Genomic DNA, 22,430 nt, shown 5'->3' with positions numbered 1-22,430 from the left:
ATATATAAATTAAAATATAGCATATCCTCATCACACATATACCTTTATGATTTTCTCCAAGAACAAAAGAACTCAAATGTTTTCTTGTAACTTAATTTTCTTTATGTATACACCTTAGGTCATCACCAATGATACAGAATACAATATCGATTGACACGTGATCGTGGAATTCTCGTCACTTTCCACTCATCTGTTTTACATGGATAAAGATTTAGACAAGCATAAACTTTCTTTTCATCCATTATGACAAGAAATGTAATATAATAAGGAAGACAATCACAAAAGATATTTTAAACCTAATGCAAGAAACTCCTTTTGAACTATTCAAACTCAAATTTGATGACCTTTGATTACTAACTTGATTTCAATTTTGATAAAAAAAAATCTCTTTTGATTTCCGTCTTCGGGCAAGTAACACCTTCAAAGCTTTACATTTTCACTTCGGAGGCACTTCGGACAACCATAAACATATGGGTTTGAACCATATTGAGCTAATCAAAACGTCAACGATATTTTCTTCTAATAACTAATGTTTCCTGAATTTTCTACACATAAAATCACTAAAAAGTTACCTTTTGCCTAATTTTTTAAAACGAAAACCAGGATTTAAATTATTTTACTAATGTGAAATTTGATATAATCCATTTTTATATAAAATAAGTGTACCTTATGCCACAGTAAAATTTATGCCCGAGTTGCATTGGTCGGTGCCCATGCTGGCTGACTTCCAATTTTGCATTCTTGTCGGTAAGTTAGGGCTAGCTGAAGTAGCAATAGCTGACTACTTGCTACTGTAATGGTTTCGGGAGGAGTATAAAACTGAAAAAGGTGAGATATTTTCAGTGGATTCGGAAAATAGGGAAGACTTAGGACATTAAACATGGAAGACTTGAAGCAAGCAGATAATCAGGTGAGTTTATGCTTTTGTTGCATTCTAAAAATCTTCATTTTAAGCATATCTGCATTTTAAAATTGCATGTTCAACATATTGAAGTGTTATAGTATTGCTTATCAATCAATCATGGTTGTTTGTTAACCTGTTCTAGATGGATGACAATTTGATCCAAAAATGAAACTTGATCAGACAGACTGGACAATGTCAATAGTATTATGGTTGATATGTTTATAATTCTAGTTTCAAACTTATATATTGCAGCTTAGTTTTCTCACGAGTGTTGCATAGAATAAGGGGCATTGTTCTACATGTGGGGTTATTGTTAGTGCTGCCAAACACAACTTTATGTCAATTTTGCTTGGGGCAAAAATTGTGCGCCAATGGAGCATATGAAATAAATAATTAGATGGTGATCCAAATAGATGAGCAAGTTGTAGATTGTGATAAAAGGTTCATCTATAGATATGCAATAATATGTTCGCTTTAGTCTGATGTCAAAGGTTTTTAGCTAACAATCCTGGAATTCAGAAGTGTGCTACCATCCTTAGAGAGTGAGATAAGCTTTAGTCTGATGATGTCAAAGATATTCATGCGAAGCATGCTTGCCTGGATTTGTGCGTTGAGTGCGATGCCTGGATTTATAGAGTTCACCTTTTCTTTTTATTTTTTGACTTTGTCATTCTTGATACAGATTTAAAGCATCTCAATTGCGCAGTTTCTGTATCCTTTAAATTGCTTTCTTCTGGTGAATTTTGTTGGTGACTTGGTCTAGTGATGTTTTGAGTTACAATTGGTGTGATTTTGTCCATCAAACACTGTATAGAAGTGGCTGCTGTTTACTCCCTTTTTGAGTTACAAATGGTGTGAGTTTGGCGGTTCTTGTCTTAGTTTCTACTCAAGACATGGAATAAATTTGTGGATGATGTATGAATCTTGACGTTAATAATTCTTTGTTTCATCAAGGAAGAAAATGGTTCTTTTCTGGAAAATTTACTTAACAATTTACATAATAATTATTGTTTACTTGACATGCCTGCAAAGCAGCAAATTGTTCAAAATTTTAACTGTAACGGAACATGACGGTGTCGAACAAGTGACATTGCGAATAAAAAAAAATCTCGCCATCGTCCTAAGACATCAGCACTCTCTAAAATGTGAAATAAAAAACCTTAATAACAAAACGTATGTCATCGTCCCAAAACATCAGCGCGCGCGCACACTCTCTCTCTCACTCACTCACTCCTTATTTACATTAAGGTCAAAACATAGAGAAGTTTGGTATGGGACACTTACGATTTGCGCTTTTTTTACTTTCATAAACTATCTTAAACGGAAGATGTATTTTTCTTGGCAGAAACATCGGTTGGCTTTCTTCAGGCACGTCCACATCATATTTCTAGTTGTGTTTGAAAGCAAATTAAGCTAAATTTCAAAAGCCTGCTGATTTAAGCTAAAAGAAATAATATTTATACAAAAGCCCTAGCATATATATCTTAATGAATCATAAATTTCTACCATCATGCCATATTGACAAATTAAAAAACTTGGAATCATGGGCCAAAATAATTTCTACCATCATAATGTAAATATTCAACTAATGAATCATAAATTAAAGATACTTCTACTAGCTATGTAACATAATGTAAATATGAATGTGGTCACGAGAAGTTTCCCCAACAAGTGTTTTTCTGCATCATTTTGTCTATCTAGTTTGAACCTCCTCTCACTAGACTGATGCAGCACTCTTCGTATTACTGTATGCATCTAGCTCAACTAATAATGATGACATAAAATTAGACCAGATGTGTTGGTTGACAGGTGTGTATTTTGTCCCCACGACCTGCTACAGGGAAGAAATTTAATTTCTGTGACACAGATTATCACCATTCATATAACTGATGCATGCAATCTTAACACCCTCCCTAGCCACTCATTATGACATAAAAGATCAAATTTATAGCCAAATCCTAAATCAAACTCATTGTCTTCCCTGAACCCGAACCCGAATCTCCAGAGGATTGGTCATTCACCCTGTAGAAGCAAAAGTAAGACTACCAAATGTTATGACTGGAGGTCAGGAAGTATGCATAAAGGCCATTGCCTTTATCCCGGAACATGGTGAAAAAAAGACAATTAAATAATGAAAGAAACATTTCTTAAAGTCAGACAGATCAAAACCAACAGGCAACCATAGATCTAATAAATTTGATTTTAGTAATTCATATTTCTATGTATATCAGAACTTCCCCAAATGGACGAGAAAATTTATTTACTGCTAAACACAAATATATCTTGTTCCTTCTGACAGCTACAATATCAAGTTTATCTAACCTATTTAATTAGGTGTTTCTGGTTCATCAAATATCTTTGGCTTGGCCAAACCTGGAACAATGGAAATGATATGAACCTGTCATTGGAGAACATGAAAATTGTTTTGTCGTTTGAAATTGACATTTCAAAACAGAAAAAGCAAACAGAACAGACCACTATCATCAATCACAACATCGACTCTTATCTTTAGGCTGATTTGTTTGTATCATTGATAAAGTACAAGATTATCATAGTCACCATATCATCAACAGTTCCAATTCTGCAAGATCTTCTATCATGTAGCATGTTACTGGACTTAACAAATTTCCAATTTTGTGTTAGTTAAATGGTTTACCTAAATAGCCTTTACCTTTTCTTAAAGCTCTGAAAATAATGTATATATACACACAGCAGCAAACCGAAATTTCATATTCTTATTGAGGATTCTTTTTTATGTCTTCCATAGGACAAAGATGGAAAAGAAGGAAATCCACTGACCATGAAAAAAGATTTACTCCACAGAAAACATGAAATTGTTATGATAAGCTTCAAATGTGGATCAATTTTTATGATATCTAGGTAGTTACAAGATCCTCCAAGATGACGCCGAACGACTAACAAATGAATATAAACCCTAACACGCTCATATAATCCTAAACATCACATGTATAAAACCATAACGTAGATTCTACAGAATCAGATATTTAGTGAAAATGGCAGACAATTCAATGCTAATGCTTGGAATGATAATACCAACATAAGTATGATCCATGTCATAAAAACCTGGAATAGCTCCCAGCTACCACATTAACATTATCAAAGACCAGATACTTCGTTCAGGATAAGGAAGAGTTCAAAGCAAAATAAAGTGGTCATAACAAGGACTGGAGCCACAGTGTACCTTTTTGCCTATAGGAACTTTTTGTCTTTCAATGGTCCCCTAGGTATCTTGCTCAAATACTTGGCCTGAAAAACTGCATAGTGCTTCTTGAACTCCACTGATGCTTTCTCAGCAAACGCATCAACTTTGTCTTCATACTTATCATATAAGAAAGGCAGAGTGTGCAGCGTGACAAAGACTTCATCAGAAGCAAAGCAGAACAATGTTCAGATACAATGCAAAGGTAAACATAGATCTAGATTATTAAAAAAAAAGAATCTGAGATCACATTACCTATATAAAACAAAGTCAAGAAATTGCAGCACCTCCCGACGGTTGAAAGAACCCACAGCCCAGCAATCACCTGAACCCAAAAAGTCAAATCAGGACCAAACCAAAATAATTCGGAACACCAAAATCTCTTTTAGAAGTATATCAAGCACCATACAATGAGGAACTTCTTCAGATCACGTCCTGTTGCAATTTCCCTTAAAACAGCAAAACCCCTATTGATCTCATATCTGAGAGAAAGTGCAATGTCCACCACCAGATTTTCAGGAATGCTCACCACAGGAATGTGAGGTGGAGACCTACTATGAAGAAAGCATGTGTAAGTGATTGGACAGTTACATCTGATTCAAAGGCAGATCATAAGAAACAAAACTAGTAGTAATTCCCTCACTTGTTGATCAAGAAAGTAGCATTTGACCAGAGGAAAATGATAGCAAGAGACAATATAAGGCAGTGGCAGAACAAAGTAAGTAAATGGTATTCCATCAACTCAAAAAAGATCCAGATAGCCGTGGCCCCACCAAGCACAGCAGCAGAGGCTTTCTTGTTCTTCCACAGGAAAACATCAGCAGCTGTTGAACGTTCAGAAATTTAGATTATTTGAGAACTCATACCAACAAAAGATTTCCAGATCCATGGACGATTCAATCATTTATGCAAAAGATTATATATGAACTATCAACATATTTCCAAATAATACCAAGGTTGATGACTTTAATAACCAAGAAACAAGAATAACTGTTTCAGATAAATCTCAAAGGGAATAGATTTAAGAATCTGGATGAATATGGAACAGGATCATCACTGGTAGCAATAAACCAAGTTAGGACTCTATGTTCCTTCAAAAATGCTGGTGATCTTGACCTGGATCGCTATCAGTACAAAAAGATCAAGTTAAGGTTTACGTTCTTTTGAAACTTTTAACTAGAAAGGTTAAAGGTTATAAGCTATCAGTACATTTACTAGTGATCTTAACCTGGATCGCCATCTGTGCAAAAAGATCAAGTTAGGGTTTATGTTATTTCGAGACTTTTAATTAGAATGGTAAGAGGTTGTAAGCTATCAGTACATTTACTAGTGATATTAACCTGGATCGTAATCACTACAAAAAGATCAAGTTGGGGTTTGTGTTCTTTCCCTCAGCGCAAAAATATGAGTTAGGGTTTATGCTATTTCGAGACTTTGAATTAGAAAGGTTTAAAGGTTGTAAGCTATCGGTACATGTACTAGTGATCTCGACCTGGATCGCTATCAATACAAAAAGATCAAGTTGGGGTTTATGTTCTTTCCGTCGGCGCAAAAAGATCGAGTTACGGTTTATGTTATTTCGAGACTTTTAATTAGAAAGGTTAAATGTTGTAAGCTACCGGTACATTTACAAGTGATCTTGACCTGGATAGCTATCAATACAAAAAGATCAAGTTGCGGTTTATGTTCTTTCGAACTCTTTTAATTAAAGAGGTTAAAGGCCTTAAGCTTTTCTTTCACCCTTTCAAGAAATTAGATGCAAATCCAAGTAAATCATGCCTACGGCGAGAATCCAGACAGATCGCAAGCGCAATAGAACTCCAAGATCGCAGCTAACAACAACTGCGTAGATCGGAGTACTCAAGATCGCATTCAAGAAAGGGAGAAAACGAAGGTGGGAAAGAAAGATCATACGCTTTCCGCCGCCCAAGATCTGGTGGACGGGCTTCTCCCAGCCGAAGAGGCGGCTGATCTTGGACTTGACGGCCTCCGTCACCACCGACGCCTTCGACTTCTCGTCGTCAGAGTCCGACGACGACGAGGAGTCAACGCCGTCGCGGATCTTCTCCATTACCTGCTCGATCAAGGTCTCCTCCGCGTGCTCCGCCATCGCCGGAATCGCCTTCGCCAAACCCTTTCTCTGCTTTCACCCTTTCGCTCTCCCACTGCTGAAGATTCTTTCTCGACAGGAACATATCCGCGGCCAATGAGGAGGGCTCAATACCAGCATAAGACTCACAGATGCCATCGTGACCGTCTGATCGAAAAGGTTGAGACGACATGACGTCGACGTTACTTAACGGACTGCTTTCCGCCGTCATCTCCCGTAAAGCGGGCAAACCATCCTCCGTCACGCCGTTGACTCAACGAACACCAACTCAGGTTACGATCAAATATGCCAAGCCCATCAAAGGGTCCCGCTTGCACTTGGCAATGAAGAGCTGCCAAGTGGCCACGTCCTAAAGGAGGGAAGTATGACGCTGGACCCCACCACGACAAAACTTACGGGGCAATGAAGCGACACGTCGGACGATGGAAGATTCTAGAGGGTTCGGGGACACGGAGATTCCGACGCCGTGGTTGGCGAAAGGTATATTATATTCGAGGAAATTGGTACGACAAAATGGTTGGAAAAAATGAAATAAATGATACCAAGTGTCTTCTAGTGACCGTCCGATAAAGATTGTACCGATACCGACCATCGAATTTGAAGCGTCGAAACCATACACAGTCACAGAACATGAATCACTCTATCGTCATCTTAGTTAACATCTTGATTCTATAGATTGCTACTGAATCATTTCGGAGACAAACAAAACATATCGGAAAGCCAATACAATAATACAACATGCACTCATAAACAAAACCATTTTGGCCTGAATTATATATATATACACACACAAATATATTCTGTACTAATGCTATACTTGATTTTTCTTTGTTTTTGCTCATCAGCATCCGTTGGAAAAATGATGATGATCAAGGCTATACAATCATTCCAGGGGACATGTAAACGAGTATGCGATCAGAAATGCTCCTTGTGGAAGTCGAACCTGGTGGTGCCCCTCTGGTTGTGGTCATAGCAGATCTTGCTTAGCTCCTGCGCCAAAACCGGCGCACCGCAGTAGAACACTCCTGTGGCCGATTCACACGCCATGGTTTCAGGTCCTACATATATTATAAGCTGCTACTTTTCTCGGAGAAGAAAGACTGTGACTTTGGACTCACCTATCTTGGCATGGGGGTGTTTGGAGCATATCTTGGCGAAGACTCTCTTCCAATTAGGCCGAGCGAAATGAGTTCTCACCTACAACATTAAGAAGATTTGTTTAGTGTGATAGGATACAGAAACTAGAGAGTGCAGGTGGAGTTTACCCGGGTGCCGGAGACAATGTCGACGCCGTTCTTGGCATGATTGAGAGCTTGGATCATGGTGATCAGTGCAGATCTGGCGTCTCCTTCTTCGTACACACTCGTCAAGTAATTGTGCATCTCAATCACGCCCTAACCATCCGTTTGAATCAGCAAAGATACGTGAGCTGTGGATTACAATCGGGAAACTTTGTTGACTTACCCTTTGATCTAACTCGGCCACTTCGTTCATAACTCCTTTAAACCAGTCGAAGGACCCCTGTTCTCGTGTCACCCAGTAGAAGTATGCGTTGGTCGTTCTGAGAGCCCACCGTACTCTCCTCGACGCCCTCATCAGCGTCGCCAAATCGACACGCTCCCCGTTCTGTGGCTTTGGTGGGCGGTAGTCCGAGAGCGCGTCCTGCAAAATTATCACATGAAGTCTTCCAGAATGGATGAAGAAGATGGAGGCTAGAAAGTTCGTTTGAACGAGGAATGCGGTGCTCACGTTTTCCTCTTCCATTTTGACTATGTTGTTCAGGAGATCCTTCAGGATGCTGATGAAAGGAGTTGCACCGATTCCTAGGCCGACGAGAAGAAGGACGTCGTACTTCTTGTAGTCCTGAGCTGAAGCACCGTAAGGCCCGTCTATCAAAAGCTTCGGCAGGCTGCAATTACGAGGAGCTCTGCTTATGAGACGTCACTACGAACGTTATATTAAACCCTTCGTTCGGCGCACGCACCTTTTCTTGGTGGCCTCGTCTGCTCTCAGAAGGCCACTCTTTCCGGCCACCGGAGGTTCACAGGCTGCTGCGAAGACCCGCTTTAATTCTCGTGTCCAGTCACCGAGTTGTCGAATGTGGACGCTTAGGTAGCTATCCCCCGGCGCAGAAGTAATGGAGAAAGGATGCCTGGGAACATAGAAAGAAAACATGGCGTGCTTGTGGTACGAATGAAAAGCGATGAGGAAGACAATCTTAACATCTCAGGCATTAATTACCATTCGAAGGGCGATACAGCAGGGCACTGAACAAACATGTACTGACCACTCTGGTAGCGGAACGCGGAGGGCTTTGACATTTGGAGCGTCAGAACATTGCCGGGATATATAGCGACCTGATTACAGAGCTCAGTTAGTGGAAGCACGAACTAGCATTAGAGAATCCTTCTTCAATGCTATGCAAATTTCTACGGTTGCAGAATCAGTGAGCTACGTACCTTCAGGAGCCGAACCGAGTAATAGCCGGACCTAAGGGCTCTCAGGCTCCTCTCCCCAACGTAGAGCAGAACAGGAGCTGCTAGATACATCCATGTCTGCATCGCAGAACAAGGTTTAGCATCGCCAAGAACTCGGTGACAAGGTTGCGAGAATGAGAGAGATTTACCGTCTTGTTGTACCACTTGTGGATGAGGTAGAGGCATTCTCCGTGGACGATGAGCAACACGTAGACGATGACAAACAGGTGGTGGGAGTACCAGAAGGCGTTGAAGCCGGTGAGCCTGTCGAAGGGCTTGGGGAACCTCACCAGGCTCCGGCGGAACCAGTGCGTGGCGAGTGTGAAGGCCACCACCATGCAGACCAACATTATGATCCCGGTCACGCCCTCGGGGCCTCGCACGAGATCCATGTACGTGGGCTTGGTTTCTCCAAAGTAAGGCCGCAACATGTTGTACTTGTCAGCCGACGACGATATCAGCCGCGGAAAGTCGCAGGTGACATGGTTGCCGGCGTGGAGGATCACGCCGACCATGATTGCCGCCGCTATCGCCTAAACTTAATCACGCAAACGGTCAGTCAGTAGCAGGATTTCGATCCACCGCCTATAAATTTATTTTTCTTGGACCGACTTAAAGCTTCCTTGGTAGGTATAACCTTATGGAAGTTGATATTGTCGTCGAAGGGCAGAGCACGGGCCAGCCGGGTGGAGCGAAGCCAGGTGATGGTGTTTCGGCACACCGGGAGAAGAACGAGGGCCATGTTGAGCTTCAGCGTCTCGGCCGCGCCCTTGGCGGTGGTGAGGCAGTACCCCATCACCTGGAACGCGTACCTGTGCCGGTACTGGATGAACTTCCAGGCGAACAGGCCGGCCATCACCCCGACCCACAGCGCCATCACCCACAGCCGCTTCCAGTTCTCCTCCAAGTAGTAGCCCAGCTTCGTGCTCAGCTTCCGGATGGGCCCCTTCTTCCTCAGCCCGGCCAGGTTCTGACTCAACGCTTGGCTGGTGTAGCTCAGCGCCTGACTGTAGTTAAGGTACGTATCCTTTTGAAGCAACAATGTCTCCAGTTGCCACAGCTGCAAAATTAAAGCAGGGACAAATGTTGGAAAACGACGCAATACGATCTATTAATCGAACTCAATTATTGAGAACGATGGTTTCATATTCCAGCAATCTTGCTTTTCTTCGCAATAACGCCACCAGCAAAAAGCCAGTGATTTGGATGACACTGATCCAAGAACGCCACCAGCGACAGCCGACAGCCGTTCAACCACTACGGTGGTGGTATCTTAGAAAACACCAAATAGCATCATCATCCTCATCCAGCAAGGCAATTTCGACATGGTTTTCGACGTTCTAGAAGCCTAGAGGTCATGTATAGGTAGGTATACGCTGAAGGCAGTGTAAAGCAAGATACGTCTACATGCCTTGCGTGGTGCAGAGGAAGAAACAAGAAGTCAACGAATCATGGAAGGAGAAGAAGAAGAAGAAGTCTACCTGCCTTAGGTGGCCACAATGATATTTACAAGAGAGAGTCTGGGATTCGGACCTCGATATAGCCGAGCCGCTCGGGATCCAGCTCCTCCATGATTAAGGCTGCGTATTCCTCGGCCTGTTCTTTCAGCCTCGACAGCTTATTTGCGGACGCACTCAGCATTATGATCTGGAAAGCAACGCTGGTCCATTAGAAGAGAAAGATAATGAAATCCAACGTCAAAGTCTTCTTCTTACTTTGACTTATTGCGCCTCTCACCTACCGCTGGTGGTGACAGAGTGAGTAATCGTGTTTTTTTCATGCATCTTAGATCAAGTCACAACCTTTCCCCTCTTATTTCCACATGCAAACATTTACGTGTTGATATAGAAACCATAGTAATAAAATTCTGGAGCCTAAGATGTATTGGGAAAGAGCAGGTAGGTTCCGCTCACCAACTCGATCACCGTGTATCTGATTGCTTCGATCGATGCAATCGGATACACACACGAATTCACGATTCAACGAGGAAAACAGAGGAAGAAGAAGATCTGATGCAGTGTACTTGCCTCTTTAACTTCCTCCTCGGTGATCCGGCCGTCCTCGTTCTTGTCCACCCTGACAACCACAGAAGGGTCGATCCATAATCTCATGCGAATTCTTTAAAGGGAGTTTAGATTATTACATGTCGAAGAAGATCTGGAGGCGAGAATCGAAGCTTTGATCCGTGATCTGACACCAGAACTCGTACAGCTCCTCTTTAGTGATGCGCTCCGCGTTTAACCTTCTTCTCCTGCTCAATGCGTCGAACAGCTCCAGCGCGAACTCCTTGGAATCTTTCATGCCTGCGTCCGATTTGCTGGTTTTAGTTGAGTGAATCACCCGATTGATCGGGGACAAATGGAGGAGTGTGACGGGTCGGAAAGGAAACCTATGCATTGGGCGAAATCGGAGCGCGAGAGATAGCCGTCGCGCGCGAGCTTGTCGAAGTTGCTTTGGACCTCGTTCCACGCGTCGACGGCGGTGGCTTTACCGCCGCTGATGAACCTGAGCCCCCGGAGCGCCTTCTGGGCTCCCGATCGGGTCCGATCCAGCTGCGCCCGTTGCCGCCGCGCCGCCCGGGAGGCCAGGGCCGAGTCCAGGGCCGGGGACGCCCCTGCGGCCCCGCCCGCGGAGGTGGATGCTCCCGCCCGCGACGGGCCGTGGCCCCACGTGAAACGCTTGAGCTCGGCCTTGAGGTCCTCCTTCAGCTGCCGCGCCCGCGCCACCGCCTCCGCCTTCAGCTCCTGGGAGAAGTGCCGCAGCCGGTGCGACGAGCTCCGCCCGATGGAGGGCGACCGCGACGCCGCCGACCCCGTGGCATCGGACAAGTATCCCGAGTCCGCCGCTGGCGCCGGCTCGACGCGGCGGAGCACGATGGTGTCGTCGTCCTGGAGGTCGATCGTCACCTCCACGAACTCCTCTCCGTCGTTCGACGCGGAGGTCCCCGGCGACGACCCCGCGCTCATCACCCGCCCTCTGGGCACAGTGTCCGACGCCCATCGCCGCTCGTGGCGCGTCGAGCCCCTCATCCCAAGCTATCTGACAGGGACCAGAGGGAGGCAGAGATAGAGCGGCTCTGAGATCAAGGCCAGGAAGAGGAAGAAGAATACGAAAAAAGTAGTGGAGTAACCAAACGCGCTTGGAATCGTACAGCAAAAGACACGACTACGCGTCGACGCCAAATATAGAGGAGCTAAAGGAGCGCTATATATAGTATAGAGTGAGCGAGACGGCGAGTAGAAGAAGCACTCATCAACGCGAAAAGAAGGCCTTTGTGGGTGGAGCTAACTACGGCTCCCAGTGCTTTGTAGCGTTGACCACAATGCTTCTACGTCAGGTTTATCGATCAGAATCAAAATCAAGCAAGAGAAGCTGTTCGTCGTCAATCGTTTGGTTCTGGTCAACGGCATTGTTTTCTGAACACGTTGTGAGAACTTCTCCCTAATTTTTGCTCTTCGTTTAACAAGAAGGTTTCCAAAAAGTCCACTCTGCCAAAGAAATAGTGCTTAGAATAATATCAATGTCTAAAGTCTTCCACGCTTCCTTGAAGCTGATGCTTCATATGTTATTCTCTCTCTCTTTCCGATGGTGGATTTCCTCTTCAATGTGTTCTCGTCTCCCATGAGCAAAATGTAAAGGAGGCTGGCTTTTAAGAGAGGTGTCACTTGTAGTAGTAATTGGACACAGTCTGTGCCACGGATTCCTATTCTTGGAAACCTGAAGAATCGATCCTAGTAATTAATGCAGCATGGAAGATCGTGTAGTATTTAATCTAATGTATGGGAGAAGAACCAGTTGAAGTCGATAAGGTGGTTGCCACAGCAAAGGAGGGAGACGATGAGATCAGGGGTAGGTAGACAATCCTTTTCTCTATATGCAGGCAAAGGTGGCCGGCCACCTTCAACAGCGTATTGTGGCAACTCTTCAACACTCTGACAAACCTTCACCTCTTGGAAAAGCACAAGATCAATTCACCACTGATAGCCGACACCTACTCCTGCAGGCTGCTACACATCATAATAATCGATCAATTATCATTTAACATGTGACTTATACATAATCGTCAAATTAATAGAGGGAAGATAAGTCATGCATACACATCATAATAAGACAGAGTCAAATTACAACATGATAATTGTGCAAAGTACCTTCGTGCTAAGAAGGTGATAGTTTTACTGTAATATTATGGCTCTCCTTTGAATCGTTGGATCAAATCTGGTGGTACCTGTTATGGTAAATAACTTTTTAGCCGTGACCTTGGGGTCGACGCGGCTGGTTCAAGGGTCCGAATGGCCGGGATCAGACGTGGTTCCTCTCGGGATCTTGCGGTGGCCGATTGCGGGGGGTCCGGCTGGAAAGTTCCATGACGCCGGGTTGGGTTAGCTTCGGTCGAGTACCTGCACAAAGGTCGGGTCGGTGGTTCGGCCCAACCCCTCCGACGATCAAGTTAGTGATTGGGAGAGGAGTTTAGGTGAAGTGATCTCCCCCTGCTCGTTGGGAGCCATGGGGTATTTGTAGGTGAGCTTGATGTTACCCGATGTGCCATCCTGCCGGAACAGGGCCGTACTTCTGATGGCGTCTGTCGTCGTCGTGGGCGTTGCGTGGAAGGCCGAGCTACCGCAGGGTATGGCGAGCGTCAGTCGATGCCTTCCTCTGCCTCGGTTGGTCGTGCGGGGTCAGATGATGAGGTCGTCTGGGTACGACGGGTGTGAGTGCAAATTACGTTAGTGTTAATGCTCGCTCCCTAGGGCAGTGTGCCGTCCAGGGGTGGCTGACGTCGTGGTGTATTACGTCAAATCTGGTGGGTTATGTCAAATTCATTTTTACCCCTATCACAGTACCAAAGTTCATCCGGTGTCGCCTTGCTCGTCCGCACTTGTGTTGGTAGGCATCGATGGAGCCAATCTTGAACTACATTTCAACTCTCTTCTCCCGAGTCCCAAATTGCGTCTGCCATCCTTCGCTCTCGTGAGCAGAAGCTGAGCTAAATACGTAAAGTTTATAGAGATGGAAAGATAGGATGAGATTCGTCATTTCCTGAGACAAGATTCCACGGCAGATGATGATGAATATGATGAATGGTAACAGTGTTCTTAGTGTATTTCATCATAATACTAGTTTGATTTTGTAGGAAAAGACAGCCATCCCCTTTCAGGTTTCATCATCTTCGTCCTATCTCTCTTCCTAGTGAAATGTGCAACCTTATCTACAAAGATTCCCAAGGCATTGGGTGTGGCTGCCCCGCCAATTTCCATAAACTTTACCATTATCTTGTAGTCTTGGAAGAAATAAAATTACATATTTATCTTAAGAACTTGGTGTTGAAGTTTATGAGAAATCTATACATCTATCTTAATTTTGAGTGTTGGTTATAGATTTTTTAATTAGTTATCTCTAGTATTCGGTCTCTATATTTTCAAAAGTTATATTATGATCCCTATACTTATAAAAGTGAAATATTTAATTTAATTTTATTTTACGTCGTCGACTTTATTGATGAAAATATCACAGGGTTTACCACTAAGCGTGTATTGATCCTTTCTTATTTCAATTTATTATTGAGTACGTACGGTATTTACATTAACAAAATTGATAGCGTGAAAAGAAACATGATTAAATATTTTACTCTCATAACTATAGAGATCCTAATGTAATTTTTGAAAAGATAGGAATTGGGATGCTAAAGAAAACTAATTATATAGGGTAATCTATAATTAGTCCTAATTTTAAAGGACAATTAAATATCATGAGATGTTGAGTTCTTATGTGCTAATATACTATCGTAGGATCGAATTTCACTTAAAAATAAGGTTAAAATATCGAAATATCCGAATTTCATGATGTATAGAATAAAAATATCATGAAATATTAGGAGCACATAAAAATAGGGCATGCATAAATAGATGGATAATTCCACAAACAGCACAAGATTTCCAATCTCTTAATACAACCACGAGGAACAAAAGATCACACAACTCTCAGAGGTAAAATAGTAGGACGAATACATACATGGCGACTTGTCTCGCAAGCTTACTAGTATCGCTTTACACAGCCAGACTTGTGCCGTAGAAGAAGACATGCAAAAATGTACAGAGATCATTTCTACAGGAAATAAGAGGGAACAAAAAATCCGAACCAAATAGGAACCAAAAAGACGATTAAGCACTGTATATAGCTGCAGCAAGAAGAGCCGTCGGCAGTCAGCTGCCACCAGCCGCCGCCGCTGCATTGTCGTTAGCCACCCAAGGTGAACGGAAGAAATGCTCCTCGAAGCCGCCATCCTCCTCGAAGGAGGCGGAGCCGACGGACACCATTGCCGGGGATTTGGTGGTCCCAGCGGTGTTGGTCGAGCCATCTATAACCTCCATGCCAAGGAAGATCAAGTCGTCCGCGCCCATCATCTCCATGTCTCCCACCGTCAACAGCTCCTCCTCGTCCTCGTCCTCATCCTCGTCTTCCTCATCATCCTTGCTCTCGACCGAGTCCGTAAGCGCTGTTGTGGGCGAAGGACGTTGTGCCGCGGCCGAAGATGGAAGAGGGCTCGATGGCACGTGGCTGCCGGGCGACTTCAGCTGCTCTCCGTCTCCCTCGCATCCGGAGGCGGGCGGCGGCTGCGCGGAGGAGCCGGCGGGCGGAAACTTCTGACGAGTGCTGCCGGAGAGAGAATTGCGGTGGGTGGGGACGGGGTGGTTGTGCTCCGCCGTGTATGTGATGACCAAAATCCCTGGGTCCTCCCGATTCCGCTCTACCTGCTTCCGGGCTTGGCATCCTTTGGAGCTGCTGCACCTGTAGTAACCTCTGCTCATACCTCCCAATGTTAGTCGCTTCGTCAAATATTAGAACTCGGAAGTTGGAAGCAAAGATTGAAGCGAAAAAGGAGGAGAAGGTCCGGTGGGTTACAGCCTTGCCTTGGATAAGGGGAGCCCTTTATGGGTTTCTGTCCGTACTTCCGCCAAGCCCACATATCAGACGAGGCTCCATCGGCTGGTACTTGGCACACCACCTTCTTCTGCTGGTTCTTCCTGTTGGTGCAACAATTTCCCCAACTCGTCATCAGTACCCCATAGAAATGACTCCTTTGTTCTTCACAAGGTTTGAAGCGAACAAGAAGAAGAGGACGATACGATTAGAGGATGAGATGAGAGCAGAAGTGAACCTTCTCTTAGAACGGGGTGTTTGGGAGACCGGACGTTGAGGCTGCCGCGGTTGCTGCTGCAACTGATGCGGAACGACGGCTAAAGCGGGGAACACCGAGGTGGCCGGGGCGCAGGAAGGGCGGTAGCTCGGTTTCGGAACGAGCAGTGGCTGGAGCTGCCGCTGCTGCAGCGGTTGCAGATGGGTTTTGATGTAGAAGGGCTGGCAGAGCTCCTCCAGCTCGTAAGGGGACGTCGACGTGCCCATGAGATCGGGAAAGCCCAAAGCCTCGTCCTTTCCTCCTCCCAAACTCTCGTCTTTCACCACAGGAAGAGGAGGAGGCAACGAAGAGAGGGGATCCGACGCAGCCGCCACCGCTGCCGCAGAGCAGCCCCTCACCACGGCGTACAGATCCCAGTCGTTGTCGTCCATGGAACGGGATGAGCTAAAGCGCAATGGACCGAAGGTAGAACAGGAGAAAGGTGGGGGCGCTGACTTTGCTTTTCTTGTATGTGATCCGGATACGCAGGGAGAATCCAAGTCCAGCTGTGGAATTTATACGAGACGGATTTGGTGGTGGTCACGGTGGACGCATTGGTGGTGGTGGTGGTGTTGATGGTGGTGGTGGTGGGGCTGAAAACTGAAAAGAGCCGGAAGTGGCAACGGATCACGACAATCTTCCTCCTGTATCCTCTCAGCCTCACCTCATCTTAATTAGCACCCAAAGCCGGTATTGGAATCCCCAACTTGACTTCGGCAAAGGTCAAAGGAGTGAGAAGATCTCGGCAATCCTCCTGTCGCTTTCTCTCGGTCGTCTCGTCCCTCGTCACCATCCACGCGCGCCCCCCCGTCGTGAGTCCTATCGAACGCATTCTTCTCGCGTAAGTAACTGCGTCTAACTCACAGCTGGCTCGAAGAGAAAGCTTTGTTTAATGTTAGGTTCATAACGTGAGGAAATGGACGGGGGAGACATGGGGGGGTTGCAGGTGACACCCAACAGCAGGCCAGGGAGAAAGAACTCGTCAAGCAGCTGTCGGTGGACTTCACCGTTTGGTCTGATAACCTCGATCTTTTTATCTACCTTTCCAACCGCAGTGATCCCACCATGATGTGCGCCGAGAAAAGTTGTTGTTGCACTACAACACAACTCGGTGCGTGAGAAACATATCCGACAGACAAATCTCTGAGACATATTGATCAGAGAAACCTCACAAAGCTGTCGTGATGTGTTCCTTCGATCTTTTTGACGTGGCCAGATCAAACTGCCAAGTTGGAACTCTACAGGCATCAGCGTTAGATGTTGATGCGTGATTGGAGTGTTGGATATATAAGACGTGCGACACCTTGTCATGAGCATATATATATATCTCCACCTCATCCACCTTAGTTGGAGGCGAGCGAGGCCGCCATCGCAACAATACGTTATTGCTGACTGGCCACTAAGCAACGTGAATGCCACGATATGACAATACTACTGCCGCACCGTCACTCATCTTTCTGATAGCGAGCTACAGTCAACTGTCTCCAATTTCTTCTGCTTCTTGTTCTTCTTTCACCAGAGCAGCCGAAACATCCTTGTTTAGGGAGTGTCATTTAAGTAGACGCAGCACAAGAGATGGGTCAAAGGATGACATGGAAGTAGCAGACAAGCGATTGTTAATAAGTGGCATCCAAGTTAGGTATATGCTTCCTAGACATTTATGGATGTGAGCCTTGATGTACTGGATCAGCTAAGAGTGATGGGACGCTGCATAAAGGATAAGCTTTGCTAATCATAATGGCATGATCCAACATGGTCCTCGTGGAGATCCGGTCGTACATCCGGGTTCGCCACGTAGGTCTCTTTTCCTCTGACCTCTCCCTCTCAGAAAGATCTGTGAAATATCTTCCTCACAAGTTCACTGCACCACACACCACTCACCACTTGACGATGGTGGAGTCTTAGCTTTCCCGCAAAAGGCAGGAAGGAGAAGACGAGTAGAGAGCTAATATACTTAATTAATGAACTTATTTAGCACCTAAGACATCACTTCCCGATTTGGATTCCGAAAACATGGATGGCCAGACACGTGCTGAGAACGTCACAGAACAAAGGTTGGGCCTGGGCCAAGTTCCAAACAAAAGTCAACCCGATGTCGCCAGTCAAAGCACAGGGAGAGCCCAAGAAGCATTGCCACGCTGCTTTTGAAGTAGCTTCGGCCTCCAGTTTCCCACTTCTCTGTGATGACGAGACCTGAGATGGCCGAAGCAGTAGAGTGGATGTCGCCTTCACTGATTTCCAAGAATGCCGGAGATTCCGGAGCCCAAATCTTCGGCACCACCACGTCCACCTCTGCCTCTGCTGCTGCTTGTGCCATATCGATGTCAGACTGGCTTCCTTTTACCGGCTCTGCGTCTTCCGTTTCCGCTGATGGACGCACATGGTCTGGTGGAATTGAGGAGCTTTTGAATGAGGAGTCAAGAAGAAGGTTGAGTGCCCGCCCACAGGGAAATGCTAGTGCTAGGAAGCAGTAAGAGTCTCTTGCTTGCATACATGTTGTCATCTATCGGTAAAGATTCTGTCAGCATACATCTCAGGCTCAATCACATACGATGATCGACAGAGGGTAAAGGAGTCCGCAAACTGTTCTTGAAATCGATCACAAGTAACACAATCTTGGACTGATTTCTCTACCCTAGTGATGCACGCAGTATAACAAGGTCAGCCATACCTAATGGAAATCGATCGTCGGCAATCCAAATCTCCTGATAGACGACAAGCACGATGCTATCAGCACATACCATCAAAAAGCAGTAGAAACCAATCGATCACTATGGAGCTACAGAACAAGCGGCTTTAGAAGATCAAGCACGGTCGTCAACTTAGGACTCGCAAAGTCCAATCGAGCAACAAGTCACTAATTGTCCAGGCGTAAGAACAAGATCGCTAACCTAAAAGCTTGCCGATGGTGGAGGGAGGCATCAGACGGGACTGAGCAGCTGGTAGAGCTGGGGCTTGGGCTCGGAGTTCATGCCGATGGTGATGATGAGGAGAATAAAGCCATAGTGAGTGATCACCTTGGCCTTCTTCATCGCCCAGGTGCTCCACTCCTTGAAGCACTTGCACGCCGACCGCTCCTCCGGCCCCTTGGAGCCCTTCCCGGCCTTCCTCTTCCCCTTGAGCGACACCTTCGACGCCATGGATCTCTTCCTGCACCGCCCACCGCTTCCCCCTTTTTCGTTCGCCAAGACCCCTAGCTAGCCGGTTTATTTAGAACTGCGGCCGCCCAAGAATAGGGCCCAATTTCCGGGAAGATTCATCTTACATGGATTATGTATGGCCCATGGGCCGTCTAAATGACTCAATAAACTCTATATCAACTGCAGTAATCACCTGCTATGGCTTCAATCCGACTCCTCTCTAAGCATAAACGACAGTCTCCCGTCTCCATCAATTCCTTGTTTGGTGGCGTTACTGCTAATCTAATCTTTACTTGTGATGGAGGCAAGGAGCCGAACCAAGCTTCGATTCCTCCCCAAAAGGCCAAACAAAGCACAAATTTCACAGGTGCCCGAGACTCCATGGCCGATGTTGCGCCGCGAAATGGCGTCGAATCCCACGCCGCCGTGCTGGTCGCTATTGCTGGCTCCGGCGGAAGGTCGGCCGCGGGAGGGGGGGATGGGGATGCAGAGACCCTTCCGGATGCAGAGAAGGGCGCCTGCGTGGTCGTCGACGTAGGATGCGGTGGCCAAGGGACCGACGTAGGCGGTAGCGACCGGGAGGACGAGAAGGTGTGCAGGATCTGCCATTTGAGCCCCGCCGGCGGAGAAGAGGGATCCGGGCTAATCCAGCTCGGTTGCGGGTGTAAGGGTGAGCTCGGCGTCGCGCATCGCCACTGCGCCGAGGAGTGGTTTAGGCTGAAAGGCAACCGGTAGTCTTCTTCATCTCTCTTGTGTTCCTTTAATCCATTTCTTATCTTCTTGCTTGGTATGTCAATGATTTTGTTCTCCGATTAGACTTCTTGATGGTGGGAACGCTTAATCCTATCTGAAGGCTGTGGCAAGTGCCTTTAGATCTGGTAGTAGCTCCTTTGATGCACTTGTAGCACTTGCTCTCATCTATCGCGTGCTTGATTGATGCCTTCCATATGCGACTTGTGCTTGCCAAGTTGCAAGAAGTTCCTCAGAGGGACTCTTTTCACCTTTTCAGAAAAGGTGTTTGTTTTCCTGTTCTTTAGTGCTGCACAAGACAAGATCACAATTGTTCAGCTAAATCATTTTCTACTGTGGAATTTTCTGGTTGGAGGGTTGATTTCATATTATATGATCTTGAGATAGGCAATAGACAAAGTTACATCCAAGATATCAGGAACTTTATGTGACATCATCATATACCAAAAGCTAAGCATGATTAGGTTGAGGACCTCCAAGGAGACCAAAAACAAAACCAACTTTGCTTCTGAATCATTTTTTGTCCTTCCAAGCTACAAACTTAATTTCATTCTCTACATTAATGAAAGACAAATCCAAATTCCTCAAGTTAACAAATCAGCCTTGCATTAAAGAATGGCGGACTTGATGACAGTTTTAAGGGCTATTCTGCTCATTTTGGACCGCTAGACATAGCCATGCTTGACATAGGACTATAACTTTTGACTATAACTTTACTCCTGTATGTGGTCAGCCATTTGCAACATAGGACTGTTAGTGCTTGATACAATACTAAGTAATTATCCACCGTGAAGCCGTAAGAGTGAGATATATGATAGTGGTGCACCTCATTTTAGACAACCCTCCCCTTCTTAGGGTGACAGGGAGTTACATGATGATGATCATGAAAGATAGGAAGGAGAGAGAAAAACAAAAGAATGGAGGTGAAGGAGAAAGAAAAGGCAAAGACCGGTAAGAGGGAGGATAAATGGAGAAATACATAATGTGAGAGGAAAAACAATAAGACATGTTCGATTAACATTTAGTTCTAAATGTATCGTAAATATGAGACAGTTTTTATCCATACAGTTACTGATATGCCTCTGATCTTGGTTATACCCCCATTCTGTTTTGGACAGAAATATAAACAAGGCCCTATCACAATGTATAAGTTTGGTGAGCATCAACCTAAACAAATGTGGATAGGTGATTGAGTCTTTCGTGCATCTCTGTCACTATGATCTGATTCATTTCTCTTTGCAAGCCTTAAAATGTAGGTTTCATCTGTGCTGGCTTTACAAATTCTACATAGACCCGTAAAGTTTTCTACCAACAGATATTTTATGTTGTGGATTCTTTATATCGCCAAAACCTGTAGTTGAGCATCCCAGACTTGTAACTGAGCTAAAAAAGTTGCTAGTAGTTATATTTGTGGCACGGTCATTAGAGATGTCTTAAATATTTTTATGTGTGAAATAGATCTAATGCAAGAAAAGACAAGGTTGAATTGTAGATATGTAAAACAACAAATTCAGTTCCATCTTTGGAAAAACCTTTTCCATGGTGAAGAAAAAGTCCAATAGCTTTTTGGCAATAGTGTAAGCAGGGCTCATCATGTTTACAGAGAAACAAATAAAATACCTGATGTCTGGCCTCCTTAGCTTGCGATAATTTGAGGAATCAAGTCTTCTTTCGTTACGAAGAGTGTCCTGTTCCTGTTACACAATGCTCTTTTCAAAATATAATTGCATCTCATTTTCTTCGATCCGACATGACCTTTAGTATCTCAATATGCTTTAATTTTACATTACCATTTTTTTTCCCTTGAATGTGGTGAGCTAACTGAAGGTAAGTTTAAACATCCATTTTCAGGTTGTACTCAATTCCTTTCTAAATGAACAGGTTGTGGATGGGTTGCTCAACTCCTTTTCAATCTCATTGGACAAGTGCATTTGAATCATAGCTGAACATTTGCAAGCAAACATATAAATCATTGATCTGGATGCAGGTATTGTGAAATATGCGGCGTGAATGCAAAGAACATCGCCGGTGAGGAAGGCAGCAGGTCGATGGAGGAAAGGCATGTCAGGAGAGAGCCGAGCATTCCGCACTCACACTCCTTGGAGAGTGATGAGAGGGGTGGCTGTTGGAGACGTCAATCTTACTGTAATTTCCTCATGGCGTGCTTCATAATAGCCTCCATATTTCTGTGGTTCTTCCGGGTAAGTATGTTCTAAGATCGCTTCCTTCTGCCAAACGGAGTATGTTGTCGTGCTTCTCTTATCAGCCAACATTTCTCTGTCACATTGTATTTCAATTCAGAATCTACATGTGATGTGGGGATGTAAAGTTCCAACATCATTCCTATTCGAGATAAAACTCCGTTGTCTGTTTATGTTGGATTTGATCGTCCTGTTTAGTTAGATTAAAACGTTGATGAGGTTATGGGTTATATGTACAGGTAAAGAGGCTGCTGTTGCAGCCTTGGGGGGTTGTGAGGCTCCGAGCTTGATTCGGCCTGCCGTAACACCGTCCCTTAGGGGATCCGATTTAGGCCAGGCGGATCCGGACCCGGTTAGGTGCATCCGATTTAGTTGTTAGTATTTGTAAAGAGTGTCCGGACGGATCGGAGCCCGTGGTGAAGGAAACCTGAACCCGACCCGCTGACCCTCGGTT

At 44.9% G+C, this 22,430-nt stretch overlaps 4 protein-coding genes and 1 pseudogene across 7 annotated transcripts; 1 reads left to right on the top strand and 4 right to left on the bottom strand.

The window, feature by feature from the left end:
- Window positions 1-2,658: 2,658 nt before the first annotated feature.
- LOC103989617 (reticulon-like protein B1) lies at window positions 2,659-6,328 on the bottom strand. 4 transcript variants are annotated; one of them, XM_009408510.3, is made up of 6 exons: window positions 6,039-6,328; window positions 4,768-4,948; window positions 4,534-4,678; window positions 4,380-4,449; window positions 4,107-4,284; window positions 2,659-2,926 (listed from the first exon to the last, which is right to left on the bottom strand). In XM_009408510.3, exons 1-5 carry the CDS (start codon window positions 6,232-6,234, stop codon window positions 4,115-4,117), a joined length of 762 nt encoding a protein of 253 aa, XP_009406785.2. In that variant the 5' UTR covers window positions 6,235-6,328; the 3' UTR covers window positions 2,659-2,926; window positions 4,107-4,114. The 4 variants fall into 4 exon arrangements, with proteins under 4 accessions (XP_009406785.2, XP_009406787.2, XP_009406784.2 ...); XM_009408512.3 differs by having other exon boundaries at window positions 4,534-4,675; window positions 6,039-6,327; XM_009408509.3 differs by lacking the exon at window positions 2,659-2,926 and having other exon boundaries at window positions 3,930-4,284.
- Window positions 6,329-6,981: 653 nt separating this feature from the next.
- On the bottom strand, window positions 6,982-12,072 carry LOC135658946 (respiratory burst oxidase homolog protein A-like). Its single transcript, XM_065176243.1, has 14 exons — window positions 11,101-12,072; window positions 10,855-11,014; window positions 10,739-10,787; window positions 10,245-10,358; window positions 9,349-9,771; window positions 8,861-9,244; window positions 8,694-8,789; window positions 8,476-8,591; window positions 8,219-8,386; window positions 7,984-8,143; window positions 7,699-7,896; window positions 7,500-7,628; window positions 7,353-7,431; window positions 6,982-7,259 (listed from the first exon to the last, which is right to left on the bottom strand). Exons 1-14 carry the CDS (start codon window positions 11,738-11,740, stop codon window positions 7,150-7,152), a joined length of 2,826 nt encoding a protein of 941 aa, XP_065032315.1. The 5' UTR covers window positions 11,741-12,072; the 3' UTR covers window positions 6,982-7,149.
- Window positions 12,073-14,911: 2,839 nt separating this feature from the next.
- On the bottom strand, window positions 14,912-16,505 carry LOC135658947 (WRKY transcription factor 22-like; annotated as a pseudogene).
- A 1,517-nt stretch (window positions 16,506-18,022) lies between these two features.
- Window positions 18,023-19,099, bottom strand: LOC135658950 (mitochondrial import receptor subunit TOM7-1-like). The gene is made up of 2 exons (XM_065176247.1): window positions 18,777-19,099; window positions 18,023-18,590 (listed from the first exon to the last, which is right to left on the bottom strand). Exon 1 carries the CDS (start codon window positions 19,023-19,025, stop codon window positions 18,807-18,809), a length of 219 nt encoding a protein of 72 aa, XP_065032319.1. The 5' UTR covers window positions 19,026-19,099; the 3' UTR covers window positions 18,023-18,590; window positions 18,777-18,806.
- A 154-nt stretch (window positions 19,100-19,253) lies between these two features.
- LOC135658949 (probable E3 ubiquitin ligase SUD1) lies at window positions 19,254-22,153 on the top strand. Its single transcript, XM_065176246.1, has 2 exons — window positions 19,254-19,756; window positions 21,763-22,153. The coding sequence occupies exons 1-2, from the start codon at window positions 19,407-19,409 to the stop codon at window positions 21,989-21,991; spliced, it is 579 nt and encodes a 192-aa protein (XP_065032318.1). The 5' UTR covers window positions 19,254-19,406; the 3' UTR covers window positions 21,992-22,153.
- Window positions 22,154-22,430: the final 277 nt, after the last annotated feature.

This window comes from Musa acuminata, unplaced genomic scaffold (assembly GCF_036884655.1).
Source record: "Musa acuminata AAA Group cultivar baxijiao unplaced genomic scaffold, Cavendish_Baxijiao_AAA HiC_scaffold_422, whole genome shotgun sequence".
Taxonomy (NCBI): Eukaryota; Viridiplantae; Streptophyta; class Magnoliopsida; order Zingiberales; family Musaceae; genus Musa; species Musa acuminata.
Note: the sequence above shows the minus strand (reverse complement) of the source record. Positions and strands in the feature narration are given on the sequence as shown.

Bases quoted from the DNA above. Each gene is read 5' to 3' on its own strand.
- LOC135658946 (XM_065176243.1), bottom strand. From the start codon at position 11,740: ATGAGGGGCTCGACGCGCCACGAGCGGCGATGGGCGTCGGACACTGTG. The intron at 8,592-8,693 runs GTACGTAGCTCA...CTCTGTAATCAG, and splicing joins ACTCGGTTCGGCTCCTGAAG to GTCGCTATATATCCCGGCAA. The intron at 7,432-7,499 runs GTAAACTCCACC...TTAATGTTGTAG, and splicing joins ACATTGTCTCCGGCACCCGG to GTGAGAACTCATTTCGCTCG.
- LOC135658950 (XM_065176247.1), bottom strand. From the start codon at position 19,025: ATGGCGTCGAAGGTGTCGCTCAAGGGGAAGAGGAAGGCCGGGAAGGGC.
- LOC103989617 (XM_009408510.3), bottom strand. From the start codon at position 6,234: ATGGCGGAGCACGCGGAGGAGACCTTGATCGAGCAGGTAATGGAGAAG. The intron at 4,949-6,038 runs GTATGATCTTTC...AACGTTCAACAG, and splicing joins GATCTTGGGCGGCGGAAAGC to CTGCTGATGTTTTCCTGTGG. The intron at 4,679-4,767 runs GTGAGGGAATTA...CTTTCTTCATAG, and splicing joins GCTACTTTCTTGATCAACAA to TAGGTCTCCACCTCACATTC.
- LOC135658949 (XM_065176246.1), top strand. From the start codon at position 19,407: ATGGCCGATGTTGCGCCGCGAAATGGCGTCGAATCCCACGCCGCCGTG. The intron at 19,757-21,762 runs GTAGTCTTCTTC...ATCTGGATGCAG, and splicing joins TTTAGGCTGAAAGGCAACCG to GTATTGTGAAATATGCGGCG.